General features: G+C 38.0%; 1 protein-coding gene across 6 annotated transcripts in view; it reads left to right on the top strand.

Annotated features, from left to right (window-relative positions):
* The window catches only part of ANO10 (anoctamin 10), a 257,628-nt gene that overhangs the window by 188,086 nt on the left and 56,200 nt on the right, over positions 1-13,342 (top strand). For 4 of the 6 annotated variants that reach the window (XM_073333329.1, XM_073333325.1, XM_073333326.2 and 1 more), the window contains one exon: positions 1,204-1,320. The exons of 1 other annotated variant lie outside the window; for it this stretch is intronic. In XM_073333329.1, the coding sequence (XP_073189430.1) occupies positions 1,204-1,320 (117 nt within the window). Of the gene's footprint in view, positions 1-1,203; positions 1,321-8,113; positions 8,919-13,342 lie in introns of those variants that run through there. One more of the 6 variants, XM_073333327.1, reaches the window with a different exon arrangement.

Below are 13,342 nucleotides of genomic sequence, written 5' to 3'. Positions count from 1 at the left end.
AGCTCTTCCCATCCCACATCTTTACTCTTGATGCTTAGCGTTTTGTGTTGTGCAGCCAACTGCATCAAGATGGAACATTTAATTCTTGGACTTGTATTCTCAGAAAAATGAGTCAGTGCTCTTTTCCATTTTATGACAGTTAGAGCACTGATTCAGGAAAAAAGTTGGGCATACATGTATATAAATACCATATAAAGCATGCGTATAAGTACCATTGATGTCAGTGGGACTTAAGCATGTGTTTAAAGTTAAGTTTCCCTGTATAGAGATGCTTTTCTGAATCAAGGCTAAGTTGCTGCCATCAGACTCATGGCAAGTTGCCAGTCCAGTCCTCAGTAGGGTAAATTTTGAGGGGCTGTAGCTTAGATGCTCGTGCAAACATCTGTGTGCCCCCCCCCCAAAAAAATAAACATCTGTCTTGAAAACTTGGGACTTGTTTTGAACAAGCGTTAATGGGTGTGCTGCATCTTTAGGTCAAATATAAAGAGTGATGAACAAGGATTAAGTTTAACTTTGAATTTTCTGGTCTTTGTTGGGTTAAATGTTTCTATAATCCTTTGCTATATAATTATGGCTAATTTGGCCTATTCCTTCCACTCCTTATATTTAGAATATCCTCTCAATTAATGTTGGCCAGTTCACCGCTTCTGTGTATCATTCCAGCTGTAAAATCCAGACCCCTGTTGTGTTGTATTGTTTTGTAGTCCACCCACAAGGACTTTTAGATTATACTCTTTCTGGGACAGGAACTCTGTTACTTATTTTTGTTTGGCACATTTTACCATTGTATTATGTCATGTAAATCTATTGTGACATATACATCTTATGCTTTCACTATGTACTACAGTTCTTATCCTAGATTCAAATTCCAACAAGGTCAGTATCAACCTGAATAGTTTGATTTTTATCAGGAATCACAAATGTATAAATAAAGAAGAATTATACAGTACGTAGTGAAAATATAAGATTATAATAAAAACAAACCTAATAGAAATATGTGTTTATTTGCAAAGTATAAATAATTGTTGAGCTGGAAAAGTCAGGAGTAATCGTGGCATAGTATGTCATCACTATTTCTCACATAATTAACAATAAATAATTTTTAGGCATCCTGGAATTAAAATTTGCAGAATGCTTTTGTATTATTCTTCTTTACTTGCCATGAACTATATAATAGAGTATTGAATTTGTTTTTTCCCCCAGCATATTCTACTGGCATTGAAGTTTGTCATGGCGTTTGTGATTCCTGATAAACCACGGGATATCCAGATAAAACTGGCCAGGTTGGAATTTGAATCTCTAGAAGCTCTCAAACAGCAGGTATGGGCAACTGACTTGGGGAAACAAATGTACTAGTTTGGGGGACCAAAAGCAAAGATAAATTATGGAAATGGAAATTGTCAGTACTATCCTCTATTTCAGTTGCATGGCATTCGATATTAGCATCTTTAAGGGACATACATAGTATCAATCTAAAATGTAAAATAATTTAAAAATTGTTTTTAAAAAACCCTATTATTGATGCAAAAGCTTTCAGTGATTTAGTCATTGATCATTCCAATTAAATAATTTTTGTTTGGAGTTTAACTATCCTTCTGTATTGTTTGCAACCAAAATAAAGCAGTGTTTAACAGAAACAGATGAAAATGCCTATCAATAAATATGAAAGTGATTAGTATATTTTAATTGTTCACATTGATTGGAAAGCAAAAAGTAAACAGCATTAATGCTGAAAAGTAAATTAAATTTTAAAAAGTACTTTAAATTCTAATAATTTCAGTTATTGTTTAGTAACACAGAGATCAACATTTTTAACCTGACAGTATCTCATGAATTTGTGTTGAATTTGCCAGATTGGGTCAGGTATCTTTCATTTAAAAAAAACCCACTCTCTTATTTATGATGATACTTACTTTCCTTTGTAAAGAGCTTTGAAATCTATGGATGAAAAGCTCTCTATAAGAAATGGTGTTCACTGTACTGGCATCACGTGTAAATTGTAGTTGGCCACTGTATGGAGGAATATTGTTACTGTAAGCACTCTTGGCATGGATTTTTTTAAATAATCATTTCAATCGTTTTGGGGGAAGGTTACCAAAGAATTATATGGACATTATGTGAAAAAGGTAAACTAGATTACATTTTATTACCACAGTTTTAGCATTATTATTTTTATATATATATGTATAATTTACATTTCAGCTGTATGTATCATAGAATCATAGAATATTAGGGTTGAAAGGGACCTCAGGAGATCATCTAGTCCAACCCCCTGCTCAAAGTCCAATCCCCAACTAAATCATCCCAGCCAGGGCTTTGTCAAGCCTGACCTTAAAAACTTCTAAGGAAGGAGATTCCACCACCTCCCTAGGTAACGCATTCCAGTGTTTCACCACCCTCCTAGTGAAAAAGTTTTTCCTAATATCCAACCTAAACCTCCCCCACTGCAAGTAACATGTATCCTTTAGGAAAACAATGAGCTAGATTTTTCTACTGCAGAATCTATAGAGGCAAATGCATACAAGGAGACAGTAGTGGAAGCCATAACTGAAAGTAACTAGTATGTGGTAACCTCAAGCGGTGGGAAGAGATCTCTCAGGTAGAACATGCCTGTATGGCTACCCTCTACAAAGAAAATAAATCATAAGGGAAAATCCGTGACCTAGTGGAAAGAAGAATAGCTATGTGGGGGAGGAACTGGGTGGACCTCTGTAGGTTCTGAAAAATATTTGACTTTGAGGATATTTAGCTGAATGATCCAGTTACAGAAAGCAGAATTCCAGGTAAAGATTAGCAAATAATGTAATTTTGTAATATTGTAAGCTAAAATGTGAAGTATATGCAGTAGCTGATTACAATAAGCATTATGCATATAGCTGTCTGTCTACACTGAATTAAACTAATGTTGCATGAAATCATTTATGAAAATAACCCTTTTTTGATTTCTTTGCTTTATTTATGAACATGAGGATTTCCATCTTAACCTTCATAATCGCCAATACGTAAAAAAGTATTTCAAAGGCCAATTATCCATAAAAATAGGTATTTGGGACCGCTGTGTCCTCAGTCACCAGAAAGTTGCATATGAATTATGATGAATTTTAGGTTTTTCATGTGAGTATTTTAATTGTGGTGGTGGGCTTTCATTTGTTAGTTTTTGGCTCGTCTTAGAAATCTTGGGTGAAATCATGGCCCATTAAAGTCAAATGAGAGTTTTACCATTGACTTACTGGGTCCAGGATTTCATTCCTCATCTTCTGTCAGACTAAGAGTAGGATTTTAATAAAACTAAGTGAGACAAACAAAACCCCCACTTAACCCTGTGTTGTCTGTCCCATATATTGGACTGTGATTGTGCATGAATGTGATAATTTTTCACAGAAACAAGCACAAAACAAGCATAAACTTTGCAAAAATATACCCAAACCCAATGTTGGGAAAACCCCCAAAGTTTCAGAGTTGAAGTCCCATTCACCCATAGTTCTTAACACATTCACACACTCTCATCTTTCTTCCCTGCCACTTCAAAGTCCTTAGATGGTATTTTATACAGTGGAAATGAACCGGAGTGTACTGGGGAAGCAGCATCGAATGTTCATATCAACACAACATTAGTGTTCACATTGTCCCAATGGTCACTACTGATTTGCAGAGGCAATATACTTAGAGTACATCAGTTATAGGTGAGTAATCGTCCATACTCTGTGATCTTCAAGTGAAGTTGGAGAATACACCTTAACAAAAAAAAATCTTCTGTGATATCTGGCAAAATGTTATATTCATTTCAGCCAAACTGACCCCTGAAATATTACATTGCCATCACTATTAAAAACACATGGTCTTATATGATGTGTGTCCCTATCCAGGTCAAGATAGTCTTCCACAATAAAAGCATAAAAAATAAAATCTAAATTAAAATGGAATCTAAAGCTCTACAATTTAGTTTTGTAGTTCTCTAATGGGTTCACTGAAGTTACCAGGCGTTGACAGTGGTCTTACATATCCTCTACTTAACATTTTAAAGAGCAGGACTGCTGCTCTATTTTAGTTGCTCCTTTTCTCTATTTTCATTTTGTAGACAGGCAAAACTAGTTCATCCACTGAAACCTTAAGCACAAATGAATAAAACCACCTTTGATTAGAATATGCTGGTTGAAATCTACTGAGTGTGGTTCAATATGAATATATTGTCAGCTGTTAAGACTTAAACTTTCACCCTCACATCTATGCATGAATTACCATAATATGTGCCTGAGCCCCAAGTCTTCAGGGTTTGTTTTATTAATCCTACTGAGAGATGGGCATTCTGCATTTCAGTGGGAACTAAAACCCTCCAATTCTTTTCATTCTCCATCTTCTTACAGGATAGAGAAGTCCTTTTTAGTTTTAGGATACCATATAATTATATGCAGATAACCACCTATAATTATATACAGATAACCACGATCATCTTTTCAGATTTTCCTTGACTGATTCCATGTTATGTCTTTCATAGTTTGAACATGTCATGTATTAAGTAGTGTACTGAAATGGAATGATCTCATGTGGAGACTTGCTTTTATTCTTTAATGTCACATTAAAACAGCTTTGGTTTTCTGGATGTCAGCTGGCAAAATATCTGCACTTCAAAATAATTCACTGATAACTGAGGCATTTATTTTTAAAGCATATTTTCAAGTTCTTTCAGCCTCAGATAGTCAAGATAATCATAAGTAAACCTTCTGGCAATAAACATCATCTTTGTAATGTAACCCATTTTCGTTTTGATATTTGAAATTGATTTCTCTAAAAAAACAATTTTTTTAAAAGCAAAAAAAAAATGAAATGTGTTAGACTTATATGTCACATGGAAGCTTCCTCCTCCCCACTCTTGTGATAAGTGCATACCAAATTCGTCTTCTGACTGCTGTCACAATTCCCTGTCCCCCGTTTATTTTAATACATGAGAGATGCTAAAAGAAGGGTCTGCTTTTCCATGTTTGCAGAAGATCCTGATTGAGAATAGCTTTAGGACTTCTATTCTCTAGAGACAATAGATACTAGGTGTACATCACTCCGAAGTATATTGCTTGTTGTCTGGGTCTGGAGGAGGATTCCAGCTCTTCTGTATTCAGACCCATCTGCTGGCTGATTACCTCTTTAACAATGATTTTACACAATCAGTGTGCCATGTTCCTTCCTGAAAATAGTATTCCAAAGGTATCCAGCAATGAGGAAGAGGGACGTGAGGTGGTGTGCTCTATTTTGTTATGTGGCCATAATCTCAACCTATTATCTTAAAAAAGGATAAAACTGCAAGAAAGTATGGATTGGGGAAAAATCAGTAAAAACAGCTTCCTTGTTGAATTGTTTCTCCTTTTGAAGACTCCTCATTAGATAACAGGGAAACACAGAAGTGCCTTTAATAATAAATGTATTGAAAGGATAATAGAAACACTCCTGCCTCTATGACACTGGGACTAAACAGAATCATGAAATAGTCTGTGCTCTATTCCGTTGAAATCAACAGAATATCAGAGTATGTCAGGTATGTCCATTAGCACAGGAGGTGTGTGTTTACTGGACATATGTATGTAACTGGCACATTCAACAACAATGCTGCAGTTAACACACTGCGCTGCCTGCTTATACTATGTACAGATAGTAAGTAGAGGGTTGTTGATGGTGGGAAGAATGTGAAAGACAGTGGAGGAAAGGATAGGGAGAGGGCAGAATTGCTCATTGGTTTGTTTCTCTTTCATTTGTTTTGCTGTGCAAACTGAGCACCTGATATTGGTATCTATTATATTTTCTTAACCTAGAAAACTGCCATGTTGTTTTGCAGCCAAATTATTTATCAATCTAACAATCGCTCAAAACTGTCATCTGAGCTCAGTATATTACCGGTACCAACTCTCATGTTAGTTGATGTAGATAAAATTTGCATACATTAGTAAGGGTGGGGGGATGTTGCGTCTCAGTGAGCATTTCCTTATGGTGAATTATTATCTTAGATGCTGAAAAGATTCACGCTGATATTGGAGTACTCTGCCAAAAATCTAGTTTCCTGATATAGGCAAATGTTGATTATGTAATTAAAGCACAAACTCACACATGGTGTTCAAATAAAATGGTTATTAATCATTTTTATCTGTCAGATTTTTTAAAGAAAGAGCCCAAACCTGTTTAAATTTAATTTGAAAAGACAATTTCTCCCTAGTGAGTAATCTGTTGCCCCGGACATTCTTTAATATAAGGTTTGTGTGTGTGTTTGTTAGCAGAAGGGATAGACTATTAATAAACTATATTAGATTTTCATAACATAATTTCTTTTTATATATATTTTTAATACATGTTATCACTCATGGAAGTGAGAGATTTGTAACCAGTCATAGCAGAAACAAGCAGTGTTCAAACTTGCTCACATAGTTCTGCCAATATACTTTAATCCAAAGATGGACCCTTCTTGAGAGCATCCCTCTGAACCTGTCAATGTAAAAGTGTTGGAGGAACCACCCTAAAAGTAGAAATGGTGGAAAGGGGGTGGGACGAGAGCCCAAAATGAATTGTGGGGTTAACTTCATTAGCCTTTATAGCATTTTCTGTAATGTCAATTTCATGATTCTCTATTTCTGATAACAACTGAAAAAGTGAGATGACACACAGTCTGTGTGGTATGGAGGTAAATTTACATTTGTAATGTGGGAATGGTTGCATAAGCATACAATTACAAATATGTATGAATGTTATGTGATTGTGATTAATTACATGCTGTTAACTGGGGTGGGAGGGAAGACTTGCTGGAAAATTTAGTTTTGTTTTTTAAACAACCCATTGCTTCTTTTTCTCATTGTAACCAAAGTTAAATTTGTTCTTAATGTCACATATTGACAGCAGCGAACCATTCTTGCAAAGAAACCTCAGTCTTACCCTTTTCAGCCTCTGACCTAGATCCAAGGAATGGAATTCAACAAAAGTCAAGCCTATCTCCTCTGCATCCCCCAAACATCGCAGAGCACTGGTAATATATCTACAAGGAAATGTGGAGTAAAATGAGTAAGGCTAGGTTAAAATTATGCTTAAACCTAAGCACTCTGCAGTTACAGCAGACTTCGTAGGTTCAGAATCCACAGGGCTGCCCAATTATATTCTGACTGTCTTGAATACAGTGGGGGTAAACTCTTCCATTTCACATAAAAATGGGCGTAAAGTGCACCAAGAATTCTGATTTCAAGTGACTGTTGTCACCCAACTATTAATAGGCATTTAATTTGAGTGAGCCTGGATTTTTATCAAAATTTCAGTATTGTCCTGACTTTTTCCAAAATGTCCTGTCTTCCCTGTTTTGTGTGCTGCTTCCCTGGCTTCCATTCTCCCGGCAGATCACTCTTCAGAAACGGCAGGAGGACGAGCAGCAGGAAGCCTCAGGATTCCTGGAAAAAGAGACATGCTATAAAGAGTGGGAATAACATTAGCACAGCGGAGTTCAAACTTCTCATCCCGCTATGTAAACTACCTCTGCTAATCCCTGGTGTCATGGCATTGTTTTCTGATCCTGTCATGGTAGGAGAGCTAAGGTGGAGGGCCAGGAAGATCATAGTTACATTAGTGCTGACACTTGTATAATGACTGAGTCCATGCATGTGTTGAAGAAGCAGAGTACACTGCCCAACTATTGTGATGCCAAGAACTAGTATCCAGATGATGCAAAAGCAGTCACCATAATTTTAACCGTTTTAAATGTAGAAACTGGTTTTGCCCACTGACACTATTTGAATATGTATAATTTTTGTTGTATAAGAGGGAGCACTCTGAGATTTGTGCTTTCGTTTCAGTGATGTTATAACTGCCAATACAACAAGAATGGGATATATTTCAGTCGGTATCTTTGCTCTGAAGTTGTATGCAATTCCATTGCCAAGTAACACAAAAAATAAAAAGTGGCAATGTATTGTGTATATAACAGCGTAATGTTTACTCTCAGTGTGCATGTATTGCTTTATGCACAGGACCTAGAGTTTGTGTAGCACATTAGATTTGTTTTCAGTTGTCAGTAGAAGAAATATTAGCAAATTGTTCAGTTGAATTGAGGATCACATTCCCTATACAAATGTTTCTCAAACTCTCATTGCAGATCACTTCTTAATGGTGGAATCCTCTTCTGGACCATCTCTCTTCCCACTCTCCAATATCCAGTTCCTTACCTTCTGTGCAATATCTATAGAGTTTGGTTACTTGAAAACAGTAATGTTAGGACAACATTAAGAAAAGATAAAAATAAGCTCACTTTGGATATGGCTGGTTACATTACTTCCATACTATACTCCCTATTTTTTTTTAATTTGTGCTGTTTATTTCGTCTCTCTGGGGGTAGGACTAGACATTTATTAATACAAATTCTCCACTCTTTTCCTGCATCCACACTGAAGGAACCTGTTCAGAATCACTTGGCAGCTTACTATATGTGTTCATTTTCATAAAGGTATCTTTTTACTCACAGCAGGCAGTTTTTTAAAGGCTCAACTGATTATTAGCAGCTACTTTTCCCTGGGGTAGGTATATTTAAAAGTGTGTCTATCTACTGGCGTACTGTAAGTTTAATGTTTTTCAGAAAACAGTTATCATACTGGATAGTTTTGATGGCAAAACTTTTGCACTAAGATAAATATTTCGGAGACTCTGGTTTGAAGCTCAAAGGTTCTTAGCTTTTTAGGTCAAAATATCTCATATCCTCTGACCATGTTTGCATGCATGTTATAACGAAAATGTTTTTTAGTTCAGATGCTGTGTTGCTTTTTTGTTGCCACGGTTAAAGAGAAAATATCTAGTAGTTAAAGCCCAAGGTTTGGACATAATCATAAGACACTTAGAATCTGATAGTGAAATTCCTCCAGATTTTACTTTTCTTATACTTGATCACTGACATCTTAAAAAAATACTACTTTTGTTAGACTCATAACAAGAGTGCAGTTTATACTCTTTCAACTGTATTGACATCAATATAATGATGCTAGTGCAAAAATGAAAAATGCTTTGGTACAATGAAGTAAGATAGACATTCAAGTGTTTGTTAAATAAAGAAATATTTCAGTTCCTGTAGACATGGCATGTGTGAGAAATCAGTTTCCTGAAAAGGTATTCTTTATGAATGAGTAGGGAAATAAAAGCTATTTTTAAGATTCAAAGGAATTATTATAATGGGAAAATGGTTTTAAAATAAGCATTATATACTATACAGTTATTTTACAGTCACTCTTTAAAAGCAAATCATTTATTTTATTTTTTTGCTAAAAGTAATGAACCTGGCTGATATCCCTGCAGAACACGAAAAGCATTAACTGAATTAAAAAGATGTATTTCCTCAAAGATATTTTCCAAATGTGTTCCTTAATTGTTGAAAATATTAGTTACAAACAAAGGAATTCCCCACACACACTTAGCAAATATTTATCATCCACTTAGCTAACTATTGTATTGTTAAAAAATGAGGGGAAGAAACATTTGTGAAAAATAGGGATTTCTGCTAATGCTAGCAAATGGCTGTGCTATGATAAGAGCTCCTGCACACACAGCCAGCAACCACATATGTTTCCACCTGGTTAGTCTGTTATCAGAATCCATCTCTGATTCCAGGCTGATGAGAGGCTGAATTTGTAAACCTAGGTGTACTGGCAGATGAGAAGAAGTGCAAGTGCACAGATATCTAGACAATGGAAAACTTGTCAACATTCTGCCATTAGCAAGTGTGTCACCATTAGTGTACTGATGCCACATAATCCATGGAGCTGTTTTTTACATCTCATATCCCTGAGTTATAGTGGAGGCGGGGGAGGGGGAAAAAGGAGGTGCATTCTGATGGTCAAAAATCCTGGAGATCATTTCGCTGGCACAATATGTGAAGGTTATGTAATGTGTATATTACATAAGTGCACTCCAGTGCTAAAATCCACTAGCTATTATTTTAAAACTAATTACAGTTAGAGTATTAAAGAATATTAGAAAAAATTACTGAAAAAATATGATCCTAAATTATGTCTACAGCAGTAGTAGCAGCAGCGGTTTTGAATGAGTGATCATTCTTATGAATATATTAAAAGTAATGGGATGGTTTGTAATAAAGAACAAAGTTGAATGCACATCAATAATTTAAAAAGTTCATTTAGACTAAAAGTGAATTTGAGTTTAAAAAGGGCATATAACAGGGTAAAGCTCACAGTACACCACAATATTTTTATTTTACTGCTGTGTTTTTTCAGTATTTCAAATGGTGTTATGTTGGAGTCGCTGGAAGGAGGAAGTCATTTTTTATTTACAATCTGATTCAGTATCCCTTTCCCCTTAATTTGGAATCGGGAGAGCTGCAGTTGAGTTTATATAGCCTTGTCTGACATCACTATTAAAGTCCTCCAAAGATCAGGCCAAAAGTTCTCCAATAACATCAATAACAACTCCCTCCCCTACCCTTGTAGAAAGGATCCAAGGGCTCCCTGGCAGTTCAGAAATAATAGACCCCCTAATGGAGGAGATGTACTCTTTTTCATTTTTCCATCTTTATGTAACAGGGAATCATCTCTTGCTAACCTCCTTTCTTCTTCATAGGTATCACATGGGGCTTTAGGGAGGGACTCAAGAGATTTTTCTTTAAGCAGAAAGGGCATGAGTGTCACAATGTACAAGCCGCCTTCGTATCCTCCTCCAAGATCCATTTGTCCAGTATTCAGATGGCTATTAATCATGGCCCTACTGGGAACCCTCAGGTATGCTATCCTATTCCCACAAGCCAGCATTCACTGTTGCTCCTTATAGGATTAGTTCTTCTTGTTTAAGTGGTGGTATAGACCTTCCCAATCAGGTCAGTTGCTGCAGTCACAGATCCTAGAGAAACAGGAGGAGGAGAGTGATAAGGATCAGCATGCCCACACAGAGGAACTATTGATCCCACCTATAATTTCATCCTTCTTCCCTGATGAGGCAGCAAATTCCTCCATTCCTTGTCTCATGGACAACTTTAAGGCATTCCAAGATTTGATGAAACACATGGCTGAAACCACTGGAGGTAGTTTGTAAGAGAAGTAGAACAAGCCACTACACTTCCTGTACCTTTCATGCCTGGTAGGATTGCCATGTCCATTAAGGAGAGATTGTTAGACCCTGCAAAGGAATTGTGACAAATTCCAGCATCAATATCTACCACATTCAAAAGATGATGCATGTACCTGGTGCCAGGATTACTTACTGTAGATCCTGCTCAAGGGCATCGGATTTCCTGAACTTCTCTACAGACTGCTTTGGATGTGTCTAAGCCCACTGCCTGCACTATGGCCACTTCTGGGGCAATGTGAAGAAGATCCTTCCAGCTCTAGTCATCGGGGATTCCCAGGGGAGTTCAAACATTTATAGAGGATCTGCCTTTTGAGAGCTGTGACCTCTTCAATTCCAAGATTGTCAAGGATCTCCATTTATCAAGATTCTAGGGTTAACTTGCACTCTCTGGGCTTGTGCACCCCAGTCCCAAGGAGAAAAAAAACAGATCTCAAAGCTCTTTCAGGCAATGTCCCTCTGCCCTATGCTGCTGTTCCAACACTTCCCACTCCCCACCTCCGGCCTGTGCTGGACACAGGTGCTGGTAGATGTCCTAAGGTAGTGAGCCTTGCACCTGTTTCTCTTTGGATTGGGCACTGGCCCCCTTTGCTTAAGTGGGTCCAGAAGCCTCTGACACCAAAACCCAATCACACCCACGTGAGTCAAGGGAAGGGGTGACCAATGGGCTGTAATAAGGAGGGGAAATTTAAGGGAATTCAACAACAGTGAAACAATAGCACAGTTTCTTCCCCTACCTGAGGAGGTGCCAAAAATCTTTACACCCTCACCTGAGGCCTCTGATCCCAGTGGTGGTGGAATGAGCTGAGATGCGCTAGCCTGGTGAGATGAGGCTCCTCTGGTGTCTGCTCAGTCTGGACCTCAGGCCTGATGAGATATGTTACTCCTCAACTACTCAGTCATCATCTTCTCTCAGAACATGCGTGAGCCTAAATCAAGAGTGCTCACAACAAGTCCCAAGCTAGAAGTGTCCCTCACAGGTCCTTTTCCCAGGCTCATGCACATCTACACCAGAGAAAGTGTCTTTCTTCTTCGAGTGATTTTCACATACATATTCCACAGCAAGTGTATGTGCACTCAGTGCACTCTAGTCAGAGACTTTTGCCACCAGTAGCACTAGGCGACGCTATCAGGCAAAGGCATAAAAGGAGGAAAAAATGGTTACTTACCTATACAGTAACTGTCATTCTTTGAATGTGTAGCGCACATATACATTCTATGACCTTCCCACCTTTATATACAGTGGTGCAAAGGAACAGGGAGGGAGGCAGTGACCAAGCTCCTTTTTTGCCCTCACCTGAGTGCATGAGGCGAGCAGAGGCACATGAGTCGCCTACTGATACTCTTGGCAGAAGTTTCCAAGTGAAGTACACTGGGCATGCATACACCTGCAGTGAAATGTGTATGTGCATAACACATCTCGAAGAACAACAGTTACTGTATAGGTAAATAACTGTTTTTCTTCCTTTCACGGAGGCCCCCCTCCCCACATGCTACAGTCAAGATGTCAACCCCTGCTCTCCAACTCTTCCCAACTGTCACGGAATCCTCCGGCTTCTAGCTTGCCCCTCTAGGCCATTGATCCTCCAGGCCTTGGCTGCTCACATTTAGCTGCCATCGGCTGTCTTATTACAGTATTATAATCCACGCAGGGCATCAGAACCACCAAGGAAGAAGAGGTTCCACTACTGATGACCCTCTGCTACTTCCTCAGCTACTGTGCACTCCATATCTGTTTCTTGGCAACAGGTTTGATGCGTAGTCAAGAACCTGGCAGAACCTACAGAGGATCTCTACCCATTTCCCCACTATTTTTTGACAACTGTTTTGCCTTTTTTCAGGAGGCCTCGGCTGGCATCATCAAGGACCAGTTTAGAGTTCATCAGCAAATGATACTGCATACAGATTCATGCTCTTGACCCTTGTTCCCCATTCCTCCCCATAGGAGATGGACTCTCTTGTGCACTTGGAACAGTGGAGAAAGTGCCCTTTAGGTTCAGAGGCAAGGGATTCTACTCCCATTATTTTCTTAATCCCAGAGAAGAAAGAGGGTTGGTGCCCTATCCTGGACCTTTGACATTTCAACAAGTTTGTCCATCATTTCAAGATCAGGATGGTGACTGCGGCCTCCATAATCTCCTTATTAGAGCATCAAGATTGGTTTGTATCTCTTAACTTGTAGGATACTTATGTCCATCTGCCCACACACTCAGGACATTGGGAAATACCTCAGATACCGGGTAGGGAATGCTCACTACCAATA

This window comes from Lepidochelys kempii, chromosome 2 (assembly GCF_965140285.1).
Source record: "Lepidochelys kempii isolate rLepKem1 chromosome 2, rLepKem1.hap1, whole genome shotgun sequence".
Lineage (NCBI taxonomy): Eukaryota > Metazoa > Chordata > Testudines > Cheloniidae > Lepidochelys > Lepidochelys kempii.
The sequence above is the reverse complement of the archived record's forward strand: the minus strand, read 5'-3'. Positions and strand labels throughout refer to the sequence as shown.